This window comes from Lepus europaeus, chromosome 4 (assembly GCF_033115175.1).
Source record: "Lepus europaeus isolate LE1 chromosome 4, mLepTim1.pri, whole genome shotgun sequence".
Taxonomy (NCBI): domain Eukaryota; kingdom Metazoa; phylum Chordata; class Mammalia; order Lagomorpha; family Leporidae; genus Lepus; species Lepus europaeus.
Genome location: NC_084830.1, coordinates 88,948,125 through 88,970,459, shown reverse-complemented (window position 1 = coordinate 88,970,459; position 22,335 = coordinate 88,948,125). Strand labels below are relative to the sequence as shown.

At 38.8% G+C, this 22,335-nt stretch overlaps 1 protein-coding gene and 1 pseudogene across 1 annotated transcript in view; one reads left to right on the top strand and one right to left on the bottom strand.

Annotated features, from left to right (window-relative positions):
- Positions 1-6,756, top strand: part of RP1 (RP1 axonemal microtubule associated) — a 293,476-nt gene extending 286,720 nt beyond the window's left edge. The window contains exons 26-28 of the mRNA XM_062189888.1: positions 1,091-1,245; positions 6,059-6,162; positions 6,750-6,756. Of these exons, the coding sequence (XP_062045872.1) occupies positions 1,091-1,245; positions 6,059-6,162; positions 6,750-6,756 (266 nt within the window). The remainder of the gene's footprint in view (positions 1-1,090; positions 1,246-6,058; positions 6,163-6,749) is intronic.
- Positions 6,757-16,164: 9,408 nt separating this feature from the next.
- Positions 16,165-22,335, bottom strand: part of LOC133758720 (AP-3 complex subunit sigma-1-like) — a 155,131-nt pseudogene continuing 148,960 nt past the window's right edge.

The following is a 22,335-nucleotide window of genomic DNA, read 5'->3' as shown; positions in this document are numbered from 1 at the left end:
CAAATCGTGCTTCTCCTCATCCTCATTTTCAGGGTGAATTCTAGCAGAAATTTTAACTTAATTCTGCTCAGGCAGTCCTGGAGGCTGTACGTAAGACCAGCTGTTCTTCATAGGCAGCTTTGAAGATTTCTTTGGTTGTCCTAAATTCACAAGAGGTGTTCTAATTTTCAGTTAGGCTCTGCTGGGTTTCACTCTGGGGTATTTTAGAGTATGTAAGACTGCACAAAGAAACTGATTTATCTTCCCTGCTTATACCATTTCCCAATATACCACATTTGTCTTTTTAAAGGTCAGGCATGATAGAAACAGGCAATGTTTCTCACTTACCTTGTTTTCTTACTTGTTGGATTTTCATGTCTGAGTTCTTTGGAAAATGTTAATGTGGATTTCTATAAATGCAACTGCTCAATTGCACAGAGTATGATTTATAAACAGTTCTAAGATCTTGGAATAAAAAGTTCTCTTTGTATCCAAGATGTTATTCATATTAGTAGTATCAGCAAGAGCAATCTCTTTTCTAATTAGTGACTCCTACCAGTGTCTCAGAAATTGCCTTAATTCTAAGGTCAAATATGGTGGGTTATAATTTGCTGTTATCTCACTGGGCTGTATTTAAAAATTATATTTAAATTTGCATCTCTCTAGGATATTTGTGTCTTTTTCTTTCTCAAGAGGGCTATTAAAAATCTCCATTATTGGAAAAGTGATCTGCAAGAAGTAGCAGCATGAGTGACCAGCTGCGATTAGTACAGCCAAACTTCAGGGTAAAAGTTGCCACTTTCATCTAATTAACAGAGAGGAGATTTTTTTAAACAGAATTTCACATAATAGTGGTTAATGAAAGTACATAATTGCTGAAATAATAATTTTGAAATGGCAGTTCTTGGAATAGTCAAATATCTGAATGGGGTAAACATGAAGTAGCTAGGAGTATGTTTGAATGGGGGAGGGCACACAAAACATACAGTTAGAGCCAAAGCCATAGAGAAATTCATGCCAACCATGTTAACAAACACATGAATCCCCTTGTAAGTATCTGTTTCTGGAAAATACAAATTAGAAAGATCATACAAAATTTCTGTCTTCCCAGTGGTGGTTTATGAGATTCACATATACACGGGTACAGAGCCAGATGCAGAAACAGAGTCTAATGTATTTATCAACCTCATCGGCACCAGAGGAGACTCTGGGAAGCGAAGCCTTCATCAATCCAAGAACAACAAGGTCAAGTTCCTGCGTGGGCAGGTAACAGAAAGATCTTCATCCATTCCTACCCAGAAACCTTACTTGATTTCTTTAACTTAAGACACACCCCGAGATGCTCATTTGGCCTATATTAGGAAGGGCAAGGAGTTGTGCTCATTTCCTGATGTGTTTTTACTATGCTGGAATTGGGTAGAGGTTAGACTTAACCCAGGAGCAATGCAACCATAAGCCCCAGTCTTCTCTATTAAACAACAACAAAATTCCCAGGATTCTACTTCCAGCTAGGGTAGACTAGCTCCAAACAAAACTAGCATTCTGCTGAGCAAAACTGTGGGACATTTGCTAAAATACCTTTTAAACTGATTTTAAAGGCATTGACATCTACACAGGCAGTTAGGGCTTGAGTGTCCCGGATGCTGGAGGTAAGGGAAGTGCAGAGGAGAATCTGGGATGACTGGAGCTTCCTGCCACTTGCAAGTGGAAGTTTAGCAGCAAGAAGCCAATCAGAAAGTGACAGCAGAGATATGGAGTTGCTGTGTGGAGGTTTGGGAGGTCTCATGGAGATGGGATCCTGCCCGGCAGTGAAGAGACCTTTATAACCCACTGCATCCTTTGTGTGAGCCCTGCCTAAGCAGGACTAGGGCATGTCCTGCAAATCATCAGTAGGAAGAGGTGATTCCAGGAAGCAGGAGTGACAGGAAGAGAGAGTGAGAGAAGGAAAGAGGAAGAACCAGTAAAGTGTGCATTCTGGGGCCACTGCAGTTAGCAGAAGTGAATGGCTCCCTCCAGGACTTCAACCCTCAGACTGGACGTTGACAGCATCAGTGTCTGGAGCAGCTTAGGGGAAGGAGCCTCTGTCCTGGGGCCATGCCCAGTCTCTTCCCTGTTGCCGTGGTTACTCCATCTACTGGCACAGCAGGCGCTGTGGTAGCTAAGGCAAGACCTCTATATGAAACTTAAAAAAATTATTGAAAAAAAATTTGAAAGAGGTAAATTGATAGAGAAATGTATTATATTCCTGGGTTAGAAGACTCAATATCAAAACGTTCTCACTTCTGCCCAATGATGCACAGTTTTAAAGAAATATCAATCAAACTCTCAGGAAGAGTTCTTTCATGGAAATTGGCAGTCTAATTATAAAAATTATAAAGAGTCAAATAATCTTGAAGGAGAAAAACAAAGTTGGAGGACATACAGTGCCAGGTATCAAGATTTACTGGGAAGTTAAGACAGCATCAATTTGTACAAGACAAGACAAATAGAGTACAAAAACAGCTCAGGAACAGAGGCACATGTCCTGATATACAACATCAGGAAAAGATAATCCTTTCAATACAATTTATAGTAACTGGATGTTATTATGGAGAAAAAAGAAGAAATTATGACCTGTGTTTTACCCAACCTCCACCCCCACCAACGCACCTATCCCATATAAGCTCAATGCAAATTTACATCTAAATGTGAAAGGTAAAATGGTAAAATATCTATAACAGAGAAAATCTATGATTTTGATGGTAGACTACTACTAAAAAAATAGAGATTATTTATTTGAAGGCAGAGTGACAGAGATAAGGAGAGAGACATTCACTCCCCAAGAGCCCACAACCACCAGGACTGGACCAGGTTGAAACCAGGAGCCAGGAATTCCATCAAGGTCTCCCACATGGTGGCAGGGATCCAAGAACATGGGCCATCGTCTGCTGCCTTCCCAGGTGCATTAGGAGGAAGCTGGATTAGAAGTGGAGCAGCCCTTGGATTATGAGATGCTGGTGTTGTAGGTGGTGGCTTAACCCACCATACAACAACACTAGCCCCTAGACTATGACTTAATTTTTTTAATTGAGGAAAAAAATACATAAAATTTTTCATTTTAACTATTTTAAGTGTATAGTTCTATAGTGTTAAGTATATTTATGTGGTTGTTCTATCATTACTGTCATCGGTTTCCAGAACTCTTTCCATTTTGCAAAACTGAAACTCTAACCTCTAAACAACATTTTTTTCTTCCGTCCCCCAGCCTGTAGCAACCACCATTTCTACTTTCTGTCTCAGACTTTTCTAGGTATATCATATAAGTGGAATCACAGAGTATTTGTCATTTTTGACAGCCTCACTTTAGCCTAATGTCTTCAAAGTTCTTAAATGTGGTAGCATGTGTCAAAACTTCCTTTTTAAAGGCTGAATAATATTCCATTGCTTGTATATACACTACATTTTGTTTATCTATTCCTTTGTTGATGGACACTTGGGCTGCTTTCATATCTTTGTTATTGTGAATAATGCTGCTATGAACATGACTAGAAAACTATAAGATTTTAACAACAAAGCAGGGAACATACTAAGCCTAAAGAAAAAAAAAAGCTTACTTTTCACTCTTTCTTTAAAAACTATTTGTCTGTTTATTTGAAAGACAAAATGACAGTGAAAGAGAGGGAGAGAGAGACAGATCTTCCATCTGCTGGTTCGCTCCCTCAAATGGGCACAACAGCCAGGAGTGGGGCGTGCGGAAGCCAGGAGTCAGGAGCTTAATCTGGGTCTCCCATGTGGGTGGCAGGCACCCCAGCACTTGTGTCATCATCCACCACCTTCCCAGGTACTTCAGTAAGATGCTGGTTCAGAAACACAACAGCTGAGACTAGAACCACACTCTAAAATGTGATGCTGTTGTTGCAAGTGGTAGCTTAACCTACTGTGCTACACCATCAGCCTCCATTTAATTCTTTTAATATTAAAGTCTTGTGTTCCTCAAGACATCATTAAAACAATGAAAGGGCAAATCACAAAGTGTGAAAAGATATTGTAAAAACATATACTTTTCAAAAGACTTGTTTATAGGCTGTATATGGAAAACCCACAGATCAACAAGAAAAAGACAGATAGCCCAATCTAAAACACGAGGAGGACACTTAAAGATGTACTTGACATGAAAGGATATCCAATTTGCCAATAAACATGAAACATGCACCAGCCTTAACTGTCATCAGGAAAATAGAATGAAAACCAGAAGTGTTATTGTGTACAGTCAGATGGCTAAATGTAAAGAGAATGGTGATAGCAAGTATTTATTAGCCCATGGAGCACTGTAAATCCTCATACACTGTGCATATAGTGCATAGCATATGTGGGTACAAGTATTTTGGAAAATTGAGACTATCTGTGATAGCCAAACACATGAATATCCTTTAATCCAGCTGTCTGTCAACAGATATGTAGGCAAGTATCGTGAAAAGACATGTACAGGAATGTTCTGAGAAACAAGATTCTAGGAACAATAATTTTCCATAAATAGTAGGATAGATTAATTTGGAATAAAGGTAATGAATTTGAACAAAATAGTGTGAATGAACTTTACATATGTTGAATGAAACAAGTGACGCAGAAAGAGAACTGACCATAGGATTCTGTTTACATATATCCCCACACCAGGCAAAACTAACAGTGCAGTAAGCCAGAGAGTAGGTATCATTTAGGGAGACAGGAACTGGAAAGAGGCATGATGGGGTCTCAGCGTGTGTTTTCATTGAATGTGCCTTTGGAATTTGTATTCTGCATCCACTCCGTATTTCGAGACCTATTATGTGTATAAGTCACCCCTCAATATCCCTGGATGAGGGTTCCAGGAATGCTCTCAAGGACTAAAATCTAAGGATGCTCAGACTGTTATATACAATGACATAGTATTTGCATGTAACCCATATCATTCTCCCATATACTTTAATCATCTCCAGATCACTTACAATGTATGATAGAAGGTAAATGCTATGTAAGCATTTGCTATACTGAATTGTTTAGGAAATGCTGCCCTGAAAAAGACGTCTGCACATGGCAGCAGAGACACATTCTTTTCTCCAGTTTTAACTGTCTGTGATTGGTTTCTATCCCTGGGTGTGAAACCCTCAGGGGGTGGGGGCACTGTATGTTCTGTGTACATATTTCCATTCAAAGTTTATTAAAAACCAAACGATACCTAAAGACAGAACAGCGGTGGAAAGCACCTGATCTGGAGGTGGCCTCCCAGGACTGAGTCCTGGCTTTGTCCTCCTTAGGCTTTGGCCTGGGATAAGTCATTTAACTCGTGTGCCTCAGTCTCTTTAGCTGTGAAGTGAGGAAGCAAATAGTACTTATCTCATGGATTGCTTTGAGGATTAAATAAGTTAATATAAAAAAAAGCACTTGAAGGAATTTGGCACATAGGAAGGACTATACAGGATGTTATTAGTATTGGTAGTAGATTTACAATAAATGCCATGATTACATATAATAAGTGTCATGATTTACATGGTTAACATTATTTGCACTCAACTGTATGAGGAGAGAAAAACTCGTATGCTATATGTTTGTGTGACACCTTAGGCCTTTGCACAAAAGCTAGTAGGTGGTGGGTGGGTTTTGTGATGCAGTACATTAAATCACCATTTCAGACATGCGCTATCAATATTGGAGTGTTGCTTCCAGTACTGGCCCCTCTGCTTCTGATCCATTCTCATGCTAATGTATCCAGGTAGGCAATGGATAATGACTCAAGTGCTTGGGCCCCTGCCACCCTTGTAGGAGACCTGGATAGAGTTCCTGGTTGCTGGTTTCAGTTTGGCCTGCCTGTTGGAGTGCATGTACAGGGTAAATCAATGGATGGAAGATCTCTCAAACTCTCTCTGTTGCTCTGCCATTCAAGTAGCTGAAACATAAACAACAAAAATGGACTAAAAATTGCAAGTGGCAATTTCCATGGTATTGGAAATAGTAGCACAGTTATGGTGATGTATAGCCATACGATAGCAATAATAATGCCATTTTTTCCTCTAGAGAAAGGAAATATCCTAGTAGTCATTCAGTTTATTTTTTTATTGTACAGGTTGATATTTTTTCCATTAAGGCTGTATCTCTTGGGAAACTGAAGAAGGTTCTGATTAGTCATGATGGGACAGGTCCAGGTAAGACTTGGTTTCTTTACAGGAAGTTTGTTTTGCTGTTTTATTGAATATAGTATAAAAGATTAGTAAAAAATAAGATAGACATATATTGAGATGAGAAAATAATTTTATTTCCAGAAATTATACCTAAGTGAAGTTTTGTCAGGTTAGGTATGTAGAACTTACCAAAGCATCCTGTTAGGTTAGTATGAAAGCAAATTCCTAGGAATATGGAAGCATGTCTTCTGTGTGTGCATGTGTGTGATGACCACTTCTATGAGGCAGTGTTCACAGTGCCATCTCCCGTGTGCCCCTGCACATGTGTTTCTCCTATTTCCCACATTCTACACTCAGCAAATCAGCAACTTGTGGATCTTCCTTGCTCCTGTCTTTCCCTCCCTGTCTCCCATCCCTGCCACAACTGTTACTCAAGTTCTGTCAATTCTACTTCATTGACTCCTGGTTTTTTTCCTTGCTTTGTTTTACAATCTCTCTTAGAGCTATTGGATTCAAGCCTAAGTTTGCTTGGCTCCAGAACCTGTATTCTTTACAGCTAAAATGCAGCATTGCATTTTAATTTACACTACAGAAGCCACTGATTATACTTTTATTCTCCTTTTTTCTTTTTACCAGATTTTGAATTTTTTGAAACTTGGAAATAGATATATGGATCCTTATTCCTCCTGAATGGCACAATGCTTGGCAGTATAGATAGCTTAATTAGCGACCATCTATTGAACAAAAGGATGTAGATTAATGGCATTACTGTAGGGCTGTTTCACTGTAGAGTGGCATCCCTGTAGAAGCATGTTGCTATAGAATGGCAACACTGAAGAGCTGTATCACTGGTGAGTGCTCAGCCTTTAGATTATTTTCCACGCAGGATGGAAATTTACCTTGAGACTTCCTGCACCTGCCCCAGCATCCCCTGAACATCATGAGCCAATTTGCATAATATTTGATTAGTATAAGCACTGTGACTTTGGCAAGCATCAGAATGGAGCAGTTAGTCAAAATCCCAGGCTTTGCAAGGATCTAGGGTTTGTTTTCTTTTTAGATTTTTTTTTATTTGAAAGTCAGAGTTAAACAGAGAAAAGAGGCAGAGAGAAAGAGAGAGAGAGAGAGAGAGAGAGAGAGAGAGAGGTCTTCCATCCAATGGTTCACTCCCCAATTGGCCACAATGGACGTAGCTGTGCCCATCAGAAGCCAGGAGCCAGGAACTTCTTCTAGGTCTCCCATGCAGATGCAGGGGCCCAAGGACTTGGGCCATTTTCTACTGCTTTCCCAGGCCACAGCAGAGAGCTGGATCCCATATGGGATGCCGGTGCTTCAGACCAGGGCGTTAACCCTCTGAGCCACAGTGTCGACCCCAAGGATCTAGCTTTTAAAAATGATTCTGAGCTATCCTGCTGGTGATGAGGGGAGGAAGCAGTGTTATCAGGTCTAACTGAGACCCCCAGAAAGTCAAAATGGAAGTGTTCTGGAGACAGCGGAATGGCAACCACAGAGTAGTTACTTTTTTAGGTAAAAGAAGAAGAGTTAGGAATTTATTGGAAGATGTAGGCTTGGACACTTGTTGGGAAAGATGCATTCAAGAAAAAGTTATTTGATACAAAGAATGAAAATGGTAGAAGGAAAATTGAAAGGACCATTGATTTTAAATAGCCTGATGGAACTAAATTTCTAATTTAGAAAAGATTTTAGATGGAAAGAGCAACACATTTCTAAAATACTGATTTTTTTAAAAAATCAATCAAACTCTCTCATTAACAAAAACCTGTACAGGCATGGGAAAATTCAGCAAAATTCTCAAGGTTCTTTTCTTTCCATTTTAAAAAGAGAGACCACATACAACATGATTATTTCAAACCAAATATGTTTGTGGGCTTATAACCACAAATAAAATGAACAGGAGGCTTAATAAAAGTCTCAGATTTGTAGCAAACTTTGTAAAACTTCAGAATAAGGGGCTGGTGCTGTGGTGTAGTAGGTTAAGCCTCCACCCGTGGCACCGGCATTCTATATGGATGCTGTTTCTTGTCCCGGCTGCTACTATTCCAATCCAGCTCTCTGTTGTTGGTCTGGGAAAGCAGTGGAAGTGCTTGGGCCCCTGCACTCACATGGGAGACCCAGAAGCTCCTGGCTCCTGCCTTCGGATTGGCCCAACTCCAGCCATTGTGGTCATTTGGGGAATGAACCAGAGGATGGAAGATGTCTCTCTCTCTCTCTATCAGTAACACTGCCTCTCAAATAAATAAATAAATCTTAAAAAAAACTTCAGAATAAATAGGAACTATTTAGATAGTAGTGACAAAAATAAAATAAACACACTCATGGGCCCAATAGCAGAGATTCTGACCGGTGGGTCTTGAGTAATCAGAAACATACAGATTTTTTCATTTGTTTCAATACAAGCCCTTTGGGGATTCCAAGTATGTGACGCTCAGATTGCTGCCCGGTGTAAGTGTTCTTGGCTGAGAGCCTGCTCACTGCTTGGCACTTTCCAGAGGTGGACAAGGTGCAAGTGCTCTCTGCCTTCACAGAGTCTACAGATAGAAGACACATATAAAATATTTTTTTAAATTGTAATGAAGTATGAGAACTGTTCTGAAAGTGACCCTCAGTCTGCTATTATGTCATTTAGTAAGGGGACCTACTAAGTCCAGAAGAACATGAAGTTTTCCCTGGCAAAAGCAGACACATAGTGTATAGTTGGGAATGACAGGATTTACCTGGATAGTCAAGGATTTTGGTGGACTTCCCTGACTGATGGGATTAGGCTATTTGAAATTCGGTTAAGGAAGGTCAAAAGTAACTAGCATAATGGGATTCCAAAGTTCCTTACCTCAACTATTCTTCCAACTTTCTGCTTAATCTTTTCATTAAATGGAAAAATTACCATAATAGTCAGAATATCTAGGCTGTGTTTTCCCTTTTATTTTTCAAAATGTATACTAAGTCTGATGACCTAACATGAGCTGAGAACATCAACAATATTAATGATTCTACCTGTATTTCACCTTTATTACCTTCTCTTCCAAAGTACTTATCCTGAATGGTTTATCATTTCATACTTTTTAATCCTTGCTTTCATTAGGAATTTGCTAGTAATGTATAGGTCTTTGAAAATACTCTTGATGGTCTTTCTGCTGGTTACAGCACCTAAAAAAGAAAGCTCTGACAACAATGTATTTTAAGACAGTGATATTGGAACTGAACATAGGACTTTTGGCCACATTTCATTACTGAGAAAATACTCATGTAATTTATATACAGCAGCAAAGACATCTGGGAAATGTGGGCTCTAGCACTACAGAGCTGTCAGAAAGGAGAGAGCAAGCAGTGTTGGTACATTTTCTCCAGTTGTAGATGTTGATGCCTGAATTTCTTAATTTTAATGTAATTGAATTTAACACACTTTTCAATAATCAGCACATCTTGTGTCTTACTTTGGACAGTCTTCTCTACCTCTAGAATATTCTAGATGATAGCTAAATAGACAGATATTCATATACATGTATGGGTATTATGTCTTATATTTAAGATTTAAATATTTACTCTAACTGTAACTAATTTTGTGTTTGACATGAGGATTGAATCCAATTTTGATTCTTTCTCTATGGATAACTAGTTGTACTGCCAGTGTTTATCAACTCTCCTAACTTTGCCTGAGTATTCTACAAAGTCAATTTTATCTTAAACAGATAGTCCTGGCTTTGCACAATTCCTATATGGACAAGCTTTGGTTATAATGATGTAATTAAATAGCGTAAGTCCCCCAGTAACATGATTCAAATTCCAGTTACCATGCTCCATTAACAGTAAGTGCATAAAATATAAACTTTACTATCAGCTTCTCAGTCCACAAATCACTACATGATTAACAGTACACATCCTGATCAGAAACTAAGCACAGCACTGTTTTCAATGTCTACCTATCAGTGATGTGCCACTGTCCATCTGTTAGTAAGTGCATGCACAGACAGCAAAGCATGTAGTTGTGTTGCCTCCTTGTCTACCAGGGATGAACAAATAGGACAGTTTGTAACATAATTGCAAGATAAAACTGTGTCAATAAAATGAAAAGTGATGATGCTGAAAGTGAAATTTAAGTGTAAGATAAGTGGAATTATAGAAAGAATTTGCTACCAATTCTGTATCGTCTGAAGTAGAATCAATTTATAATAAATTTTGATAACTGGTAGGACAAATTCCCTACCTTGTGATAATTCAAAAATGCCTGGGATAGTCTTGGGTCTTCATCATCTACATAAATTTCATCATAAGTTTGTTCATTTTCATGAAAAATATTATGGTGAATTTGATTTAATTTTACTGAAAGATTAGTCTGGGTGAGAGTGACATCTTTACAGTGTTTTCCACTCCTGAATGTGGGCTGGTTCTGCCTTTGTTTATGCCTTATTTGCTGTAATTTCTTAAATTTAGGTAATTTTCTATAATTATAGTATATCTGGTTTTACATTTACTCTATATTTATAGTTTTATGGCACTGTAACATTATAATTTTCATTGAATTACATTTTTAACTGTTCCATCCTGGCCAATAGAAATGTACTGCATTTTTATGCATTCATTGTGTATGTAACCATTTCCTCAAGTATTAATCCTACTATTTTCTGTGATGGTTTTGGATTTTTAATGTAGTAAGCCATACAAACTGTGAAATAATGGTTCTGTTATTTTCACCAATACGTTACTTTTCTATTGCCTTCCTTCTCTTTTTCCCTTTTTTTCTTCTCCATTCCTTCCCTCCCAGCCTCTTTCCTTTCCTCTTTACTTACTTTATTCATTTTATTTTCCTTTAATTGCACTGACCTGTGCAATAATCAGTGATAATTTAAAAATTTTTACTCTTAAGAATGATGATTGATTATGACTCTCCATGATTACTTAAAAGTATCAATTTTTTCTAACTTAACCTAATTAAATGCATTTATGTAATTTGCTTATCTCTTTATTCTTGCTTCATGTACTTAAAAAGATTAAGAATTTTTTGGAGACTTTATATCCCTAATAGTGAAACTTCTCTTTTCCTCTGCTTCTACAACTCTGAGTAATTAGGTCACTCACTCATGCTTTCATTTCTCTACTAATATAAGTTGGATATGCATATTTTTGTAACCAAATTACCTGACAAATGTACTTAAAAAAAACATTCGGAGAGTCTATGAACAAAATAGACTATGCTAGTGTATTCTTTTTAGCTAAAGATAAAATAGACAATGCTAGTATATTTTTGGCTGATCTCTTTTGTCAATTTATGCAGGTAATGGATGGTTTCTTGAGAGTGTTGTTGTTAAGTCTGAAGAGGAAGATGGCATTCAAGAGGTGCTGTTCCCTTGTGACAGGTAGGTGGTCCCTTAATACCTCAATATGCAAATTATGCTCCCCTTTGTCCAACTCACTCCAGCTCTCACCAGCAGGCCTCCTCCCAGCTATAGGACCACATCCTTTCCTCCCTTAACCACAGCTGAAGGCCTTCTCGCCCCTGGAGCACTAGTAATTCTTAGGAGCACTAGTAATTCTGTCGTTCTTCATAACAGCTAATTTTTCTCTTCTGGAGTAAGTATGCTGAAATGTAAAGGAAATCAGATTAGAAGTAGAAAACGTGTTGTTGCTCAGATACTTGCTAACTTCCCAGCTAGTTCTGATAAGTTGGATACTACTTTCAACACCTGTGAGATTCTGTGTCTCCAAATTTAATTAAGACAAGAACAATACCTTTCCTCCCAGTTCACTTGAATCATTTAAACTCATTGAAGTTAGGTGTGAAACTGTGAACTCTAGCACATTATGCTAACATGGTATAGGTATAATAGGAGAATGTGCATAAAACACTTTAAACTGATGCTTAGTTTTTAAAATATTATGATGAGAATAGTTAAATATTTTCTACCTATTTTATAGAGTTGTTGTGAGCAGAATATCAAATGTACCTTGAAAAAAGTACACTAAAAATAGAAATTATAAGATCAATTTTCCTCCATTAGTAATTAATCTATAGAATACATTGATTCATTCATTCAGTCATTGTACAAAATAGCAGTCAACCACCTCCCATATTAAGAAGTGGAGCAAACCATGGAGAGCCACCAACAAAGCAATGCAGTGTCAGTTGTCAAGAGCCCTGGGATACCACCTTAGTGTTCTAAGGCACAAGACAAGGATGTGTGCATGCTGTGAGGACCCAACTGTCAGGTGTTATGTCTATGTGATTTCCTGATCCTTAAATCTAGATGACTGCGTAAACCGATTCACCTATTTATTCATGCAGAAATGTTGCATGCCTGCTAGATATCATGAATATATCATTCTGAATATACAGATAGAAAATTAAGGACTTCTATCTTCAAATTGCCCCCATTTGATGGTAGATAAGGGAGGGGACCATAGTTCTCAGCTCTGAGTTCAGTAAGTGGTTGGACATTATTCTTCCCCAGAAGAATGTGCATTCTTTCAGACATGCAGAGACTCACATTAGTTGACTGAAATAATTTTCCCCTATCATAGTTTTGATTCTAGGAAATATTTTTTTCTTTTAAAATTTAGTAAGAAATTGCATGATGTATGAACAAAATTTATGTCACTTCCGTAGTCTTCAGTTTGTTTTCTTCCCTAATACACGTTCATTTAAAATGCGTGTGTATCTTAGTATTTATTGCCATTTTAAAAATTCAAGTTTCAGGATGAGACCTTATATCTTTATTTTCCAAGAAATCTTTTTATTAATTAATGGGGGTGCAAGGATCAAAGATTAAGGTTTTTTAGACTAGATTTGAATTACACCTCCCTTACTATGTACCTCTGAAAAGCGCAGTTTACTCTTATGTCAAATTGCAGCAATGACACATGTTTTGCATGGTTGTTTGAGACTTTCAGATATGAAGAACTTGTAAAATGCCTTGCAATTATCAGAAGCTCCATGGTGGTAAACAAGGCCACACCTACAAATGAGGGGGAAACATACCTTTATTTCTGGATAATATGTTAAGTTTTTAGAACTCTCCACATAATTTTGTAACTTTTATTTAAAAAAAAAAGTATCTACACAGCCTAATATGGTAGCCACTAGCCACATATGGCTAATTAATTTAAATTAATTAAAATCAAATCAAATTTAAAAATCAGTTTTCTTAGTTACACTAGCTACATTTCAAGTGCTCAATAGACACAGATGGTTAGTGACTACTACATTGGCTAGATTATATACAACATTTGGTTCTATATCACAGCAAGATATTTGATAGCATCTGAAGCTATGTTTAATATTGTACAATAGAGTGTTATTGCTCTGTATGTGATAGTAACTATGAAATAATGTAAGTAATAAGTAAGAGATAATTATTTTTCTAAACATGACACATTGAACAAAATGAAGAGCCACCCAGAGCAGGTGATGATAGTCATACTCTCTTTAGAGGCAAAATTGATTTTACTGGCAAAATGAAGGAATGAAAGTCAAGATGGAGGTGACTTATCCCTAATGTTAGAATAATTACAATACTTGGAAATTGGATTTATGGGAGCAAAATGATGCAAATAAAAATATTTCAGATGTTTGATTGTATTGCTACTCCAGCGTATTAAATACTGCACACAGGCAAATTATTATACTGCTATCGTGTATTGTTGGTCTGTGGCAATGTTGACAGTTTTCCTTGCTCATTCTCTCTGAGGACCCAGAGGTACCTAAAGAAAAAATAAGAACTTTTTTGTGTATTCTGCTAAACGTGGAAGAATCCATAGATAATGACATTTAGTCTCATATCTTGTTTAACATATGAAAAAACTTACACCCAAAGAGATTAATGATATGCATGATGCATGCCAAGGTGAATCAGAGAGCAGGTTCTCTTGGTCTCTTGACACTGGAGAATTTTAATTTCATGTCTGTCATCTGCTGTTTCCATTATATTACTATCCTCTAAGGAAAAGATCCCTGCACAAAATGCTGAGTTGGCTATAAAAATTGTTTTTGGAAAACTCTACTTAGATTTTGGAGAGTTTAGAAGATACAGATTTTAGTGTCTTCCCTAGCATGTTTTCTCAGCTGTTTAAACTCCAGTCTCTTGTAGGTGTTTGGCACAGAACTTAAGCTGCCTCTTTGTACACCCAAATTCCATATCAGAGTTCCTGGGTGCTGAAATCCACCCTAGAAGGAAGCAGTGATGGCCCAAGTGCTTTGATCTCTATCAACCAGATAGGAGACCTGGGCTGAGTTCCTAGGTTTCTACTTCTGCCTGGTCCAGTCCTGGTTGTTACAGATATTTGAGGAGTGAATCAGTGGATGGGAGCCCTGTTTGACTGTCTCTCTGTCTGATAAATAGATAGATAGATAGACAGATAGATAGATCAGTGAGAGAGAGACAGAGAAAGGTCTTCCTTCCATTGGTTCACCCTCAAATGGCCGCTATGGCTGGCACACTGCGCTGATCTGAAGCCAGGAGCCAGGTGCTTACTCCCGGTCTCCCACGTGGGTGCAGGGGCCCAAGCACTTGGGCCATCCTCCACTGCCCTCCCGGGCCACAGCAGAGAGCTGGGCTGGAAGAGGAACAACTGGGACTAGAACCCGGCACCCCAAGTTCATTTCTAATGGTGAAAAAAGAAACGATCTCTGAAGAAAATTATTTATAATTTTATTGTTGAGTTAAAAAGAAAAAAGAGAGATCTATTCTGTTGTGGGACTCTACAGGTTACCTATCTGTCTTCTTAACTGTTGGAGAGAAAATCAGGAGAATTTTCATAACTGGCATTTACTGACCTCTTATCAAGGAATAGGCTTTCTGGTAATGCGAGGATATCACACATGAGCTATTTTGATCCTCACAGCAAACCCATAAGCTAAACTTTGCAATGCTTCTTATGTATAGACAAGAAACCTGAGACACAAAAAGGGTTGAATTCCTTGCCCTCATATAATTGGTGTTCAGGATACAAATCAACATATATCTGACTCCAGAAATGCACCTTCTCACTTAGTAACCCCAAGCCACATGTATAGTGTGTGTTCCCAACTCTTAAACTGTGTCTACTCTGAATGGAGATGTGCTGTAGGTATAGAATGCATATTCAATCCAAAGATGTAGCACAAAGAAAGAATGTAATATGATTTTATACTGATTACGTGTCATAATAACAATCTTTTGAATCTAGAAAATGAATATTAAAATTATTTTATCTTTTTACATACATATCTTCAAAAATTCATGGAAAATAAGTATTATAGGATGACTATGTATAGATATCAAAAGATTTTGTGCCAAAATAAGCTTCTTCTTATCTCTTAATTCTATTTTCCATGAACTTTTTGATATTCCTTCATATGTAGTTTGTGTCTTTCTCTTGAAGAATGCTCTTCCAGTGTCCAAGGGTTTAGCCACTGTGTATACCTCCCAGTCACATGATAGAAGAGGAATAAATAAACTCCCAACAAGAAGTGCTTATTGATATTAAGATATATAATAAAGATTTTTTTATCCATATGGATTTTTTAAATCGAAAATTTTATGATGAACCAGTGTGATTTTGCAATCGGAATGTAGGACAAAGATTTGCTGAAGTTGGAAACCTAAAGATAAATTGGTGTGGCAAGAAATCTTAGATCCTTCTTAAAAATTCTGAGCTTTTCTCCGAAAGATTCTTTTGTCATTTCCATATTTCATCTTCTTTTCTGAGTAACATACCTCCTTTCAGTGCTCTCTCCTCTGAATTATCCTCTCTCTTTCCATGGTAGATGGCTAGATGAGTACCGAGACGATGGCCAGACCGAGCTGGAACTCTGTGCAGAAGCAGCCACAGTGGAGGAGGAGAGACTGGGTCTGTAGCCTCCTGAGAGAGCTCCTTGGGGCTGTGGTTCCACTGTGCTTCAAAAGGCTATGGATCGGATTGTGGAAGTACCTTTGCTCTTTGCTTGGAACAGAGCACACACCTGAGAAGGATCACTTTGGGCTGGAATGTTGCCTGCTTCTCAGAGTCTCCCAAGTTGGGAGAGTGCATTGAGTACATCAGCCAACCACTGGCCAAAGGTTCATGAGGTGCGCTCGTACCCGCTGCTCTTCTTGACCTCCTCCTCCCCTTCCTTGACCTCCTCCTTCTTTCTTCTTTCAGAAGACCGAGTAAGTTTACTGAAATGTTTAACGAGATTACCTGTGTATAAAGTAACTGAAGGGATACATAAATGACATTTGATAAATGTAAAATACTTTCATACAACATTTGTTAAGTTTGAAATGGAAGACTTTTCTTGGATAATGGTATGTCTCTCTCAGCATTGGTGGCAATATCAATAAGAAATGTAAAAAGAAACCAATCATCTTGCAATCCCATTGCCCTTCATGCTGGTTCACAAGGACAACTGCTTCAATGAGCTGGAGACTCCGCCTTGCAGGTAGACAGCTCCAGAGCATTGTGCAGATGATCTACGTTGAGGCAGACATTTGACATCTCTTGCTCACTATTCTCCTCAGTGCCACGAATATCTGCAACTGTGTTCCATGGGCAGCTTTTTCCAGTCCTTCACATGGGCACATGAGATAAAGCCCAGAAGAGGGGCTGGTGCTGTGGAGTTGTGGATTAAGCCATTGCCTGTGGCACTGGCATCCCATATGGGCACCAGTTCAAGTCCCTGATGCTCCATTTCCGATCTAGCTCTCTGCTAATGTGCCTGGGAAAGCAGATGAAGATGGCCCAAGTGCTTGGGCCCCTATGCCCATGTGGGGAAACCAGAAGCTCGAGGCTCCTGGCTTCAGATTGGCTGAGTCCTAGCTGTTGCAGCCATTTGGGGAGTGGACCAGTGGATGGAAGGTATATATCTCTCTCTGTCTCCCTCTATGCAACTCTGCCTTTCAAATAAATAAATAAATCTTTAAAAAATCCCATAAGGTTCATGGTATGTTTTTTGGTTTCAAAGCCGGGTACATTTTATTTGCATATTGATTCATGTGACGTAGATGCTATCATGATCCACATTTGCAGATGAGGAAACCAAGACTTGGAATAGCCAAAGACTTATTCAAGCTCCTGAAATGGAATAACAGGAGAGCTAGGATTTGAACCCAGCTTGTGGCCACAGTACCCCTTTGCCCTCCTGCCCTGCTAGACTCCCAAGAGATTATGCAGAGGGGCCCCAAGGATCAAATCCCACACACCACCTTCATGTGTTTTCTCTTATGTAGCTACTGTCTGTGCTGTTATTATCTACTTCACAGGTTTTTTTTTTCTTTAAACTGTTTAAACCAGGTTATTTGAGTGTGGGGAGGGCTTAACCTCATTTCAAACCATCTTCACACTATCCATGAAATTGCTGATTTAACACATTATTATATGTTTTCCTAAAACATATAAAAAGGAACCTATGTCTAACAAAAATTTTAGGTTAGTCACATAGTACATAAAATTATCTTAGAAACATCCAGAGTTACACATTTCACAATTTAGAAAAGCACTGAGTATATATATATATATATATATATATATATATATACACACACACACACATATATATACATATATGTGTGTGTGTGTGTGTATAAGAGGGGACTTCAATAGGTTCATAGGAAAACAGAAAAAATGGATAAGTTTATTTTGATGCAAAAAGACGTTGAAATCCATGCACCATTTCTTTGGAATACACATTTTTCACCAACTTTTGAGTATACTTATATATGTTTTACTTAGCTTTGAGCCTGGTATCTAATGATGAGTAAATAAGAGCTCACTAGATAGAAACCAACCTTCTACCAACTCAAGACAAATGATTGATATAGATCTTATCAATGGTACATTTTAAATCTTAAGGCAGAGCTACTGAGAATAGAACCAGTGCTGTGCTGTTATGGGATGCCGGCATCACAACGCCCCCATGGGGGATGTTTGAGTAGGGACCTGCATGGATGATGTGTTTTGCAACACAGAGCAGACAGAGGATTCCTTGCTGAATGGCAAGCCCCTTGGAGGCAAATTATTTTCGTGCTCCACTTTGCATATCTAGTTCTTGGCATTCTGTCTGACTCAGTAAGTGCTCTGTGTCTATTGCGCATGAATCATCCCTGCTTACAACACGGTTTCAGTGATGAGAGTATCAGTTACACCTGATTCAGCTAATATTTATATAAACACTCACAAATAATCACACTCAATGCCTCTATTTTTACAAACTCTCCTACAAAAATATATTTTAATTTTGAATATACTTTTCCCCTTTCTCCTCCACTGTACAGATTGCTTTGAGATGTTCCCAGTACTGTACAGCAGCACATTTACAATCCTTCTCTCTTCTTCAAAATGTCACATTAGAGGTGTGAGTTGTGCTGGAGGTTAGACCACCACTTGGGATATCTGCATCCCATATTGGAGTGCCAGTTGAAGTCTCAGCTGTTCCCAGTCCCGTTCAGCTTCCTTTTAATGTGCCTGTGAAGTCAGTGGATGATGGTTCAAGTACTTGGCTCCAGCCACCTACATGGGAGACCTGGGTGAATTTCCTGGCTCCTGGTTTCATCCTGGCTGAGCCCTGGCTGTTGTGAGCATTTTGGGAATGAACCAGAAAAGGGATGATTTCTCTCTTTCTCTCTCCCCATTGCTCTGCATTTCAAGTAAATGAACATAAACATTTTGAAAGTTCAAAAGGATATTTTTAAAAAATGACATTAATTTTAATAATATTTGTATCTAACCCAGTAAGTACAAAATATTATTTCAACATATAATAAAATATTACTATATTGTTTACTTTTTTACTAAAATCTTTGAAATCCTGTGTGTATGTCACACAATCCCACATCAACTCAGAAGAACCATATTTAAGGCCTCAATAGTTGCATGTGTTGGAGAGAAAAGATCTAGACTGGTGTTCAAGAGTCTGAATTTTTGTTTTATTTTTTATTTTTTTTAATTTTTTGATAGGCAGAGTAGACAGTGAGAGAGAGAGACAGAGAGAAAGGTCTTCCTTTTCCATTGGTTCACCCCGCAATGGCCACTGCAGCCGGCACGCTGCAGCTGGCACACCACGCTGATCAGAAGACAGGAGCCAGGTGCTTCTCCTGGTCTCCCATGGGGTGCAGGGCCCAAGCACTTGGGCCATTCTCCACTGCACTCCCGGGCCACAGCAGAGAGCTGGACTGGAAGAGGAGCAACCGGGACAGAATCCGGCACTCCGACCGGGACTAGAACCTGGTGTGCCGGTGCCACAGGTAGAGGATTAGTCTATTGAGCAGCCTGCCAAGAGTCTTAGTAAAGCACCCACAGGGTCTGCCCTACAGCCACATAGGGAAGTTAAGGCAATCCTCCCTCCTTCCTTCCTTCCATTCCAGTATCTAAATCACGCCAGCTCGAGGGCCTTCTTTCCTGGGAAGCACAGTCTGTGCCTTTTATCTGGCACCATTCATTCATTATTCTGTGTTCCTATTAATTTTTTTTCTGTGAACTTCATTTACCCTTTCTCAGTCGTGAGCAATTGTTGAACAAAAGCAACAAACTATATTTCTGGAGCAGCCAGCTATGGATAAGGGGAAGGTTGAGGCCAGACAGAAGCTGTAGAACAAGGTCCAATAGAGAATGTCCCTTTTGTTAAGTCTCAAAGAGTCCCCACAAATAATTTTCCAAGGAAAATTAACAGCAAATAGTAAAAAAACAAAGTGAAATCCTGAGCACAACGAGGAAGCATTTGTGAATTTCTGAGAAATAGCAGCAGTCAGAGTGCCGAAGCTTTAGGATATTGAAATTGTCAACAAATATTATAAGAACATCCGTGATATCACATTAAAAAAACAACAGATTTAGAAATACCTGTTAGAGTGGAAAACTATATAAATAATCTAACATTTTGAAAAACCACAATAATAACAGACAAACAGTACTTGTAGAAATACAATGCTTAAATGATTGTGTTTAACAGCAAACTAAGTTCAGTTGAAAAGAGAATTTATTCATTGAAATGTAGGTCAGAAGGAATTTTCTAGAATATAACAGAGAAAGAAAAATGAATTACATGTATTAACGAGAGCTTAGGAAACTTTGAGGATGGAACAATAGGTTCTATTATGTCTAGTTGAATTATTAGAGAGAACGTAAAGAATGGTATGGAGGAGCTAGCATTGTGGTGCAGTGGGTTAATGACTGCTTATGACACGTTCAGCCCAAATTGGAGTGTTGATTTGAGTCCTGGTTGCTCTGCTGCCAATCCAGCTGCCTGCTCATGTGCACCCTTGGGAGGCAGCAGATGATGACTCAAGTACTTGGGTTCCTGCCACCCATGTGGGAGACTTGGATTAAGTTCCTGGCTCCTGGGTTTGGCCTATCCCAGCCCTAACCATTGCAGCTTCTCTGTCCCCCTCTCCTCCCATCATTTTGCCATTCAAATAAATAAATAAATAGATGATAGATAGATAGATAGATAGATAGATAAATCTAATTTTAAAATTGTATTAGGCAATATTTGAAAAGAGAATGATTGAGGAGTTTCCAAAAGTATTGGAAGATTTTACATAGTTCTAAATTTTCGCAAGACCTATAAAATTTGAGCTGTATACAGGAAACAAAATCCACATCTTATCACGAATGTAGCTAAATTTCCAAATATCAGAAACTTAGCAGAATATTTAACACACAACCTGAGATAGAAGTTAATTATTTTAAAGAAGCTGAATATGCAGGTGCAGGTGGTATCTCAAATGTGATAACAGAAATCAGAGACTGAAGTCCTCGGAATGCTGAAGGCTTAACCCCATAATCTAGAATTCTCCAGCGAGGGAAACACATTGCCAGAAGGAGGCCAAAATGAAGCTATTTTCAAACACAGAAAACCCACAGACACACAGAAGTTCTGAGTGTTTGTCACTAGCCTGTTGCTGAAGGAAATTCTGATGCAGGCACTTGTGGCAGAAAGACACTGATCCTAGATGGACAGACTGAGAGGTAAGAAGCAACAGGGATCACAGAAACCAATTATGGAAAAAATGGAGGAATGTCTAAAATAAATTGATTACTTAAAAATAATAATACTGAGTTAAAACAAAATGAGATAGAGTTAAGGTGGAAAGCAACAAAGGCATCTGTTAATCAGTTGGGGGATACATAAAGAGCTGCATTCTAAAACCTTGTGTCTTTTAAAAGGGAAGAAAGCTACTAGGTTAAGTAAGAGCATGTACGTGTGAATTTCTAGATAAGCACTGAGAGAATAAAAAAGAGAACAAAATTCCAAAAAGTATAAGTGAGGTTAAAAGGTTTAATCTGCCAGGAAGATATTATAATTTTAAATTAATGCTACTAATAATATAAGCTCAAATGATTTGAAACAAAAAGAAATTTAAGGTTCAAGTAAGCATTGACAAATATATAACAATATTAGGGGATTTTTACATATACTTATCTTGGTAACTGAGAAAATACTCAGAAAATAAGAGTTCAGAATATAGAAAGTTTATGGTTGTTTTTTCTTTAATTTTTTTTTTTTTTTTTTGACAGGCAGAGTGGACAGTGAGAGAGAGACAGAGAGAAAGGTCTTCCTTTTTGCCGTTGGTTCACCCCGCAATGGCCGCCGCGGTTGGCGCGCTGCGGCCGGCGCACCGCGCTGATCCGATGGCAGGAGCCGGGTGCTTCTCCTGGTCTCCCATGGGGTGCAGGGCCCAAGTACTTGGGCCATCCTCCACTGCACTCCCTGGCCACAGCAGAGAGCTGGCCTGGAAGAGGGGCATCCAGGACAGGACCAGTGCCCCGACCGGGACTAGAACCCGGTGTGCCGGCGCCGCAAGGCGGAGGATTAGCCTAGTGAGCCGCGGCGCCGGCCAAGTTTATGGTTTTTTAAGATTTATTTTATTTATTTGAAAGACGGAGTTACAGAGAGAGGTAGAGACAGAGAGAGGTCTTCCATCCACTGGTTCACTCCCCAGATGGCAGCAATGGCCGGAGCTGCACCAATCTGAAGCCAGGAGCCAGGGGCTTCTTCCAGGTCTCCCGCATAGGTGCAGGGGCCCAAGGACTAGGGCCATCCTCTGTTTCCTAGGCCATAGTAGAGAGCTGGATTAGAAGAGAAGCAGCCGGGACTAGAACTGGCGCCCATCTGGGATGCCAGAGCTTCAGGCCAGGGCTTTAACCTGCTGCGCCACAGCACCATATAGAAAATTTAAATGACACACTTAACAAAGGATCTAATGGATGCAAATGAAACATTGCATCTGGTAAATGACCAATGTGCATATATATA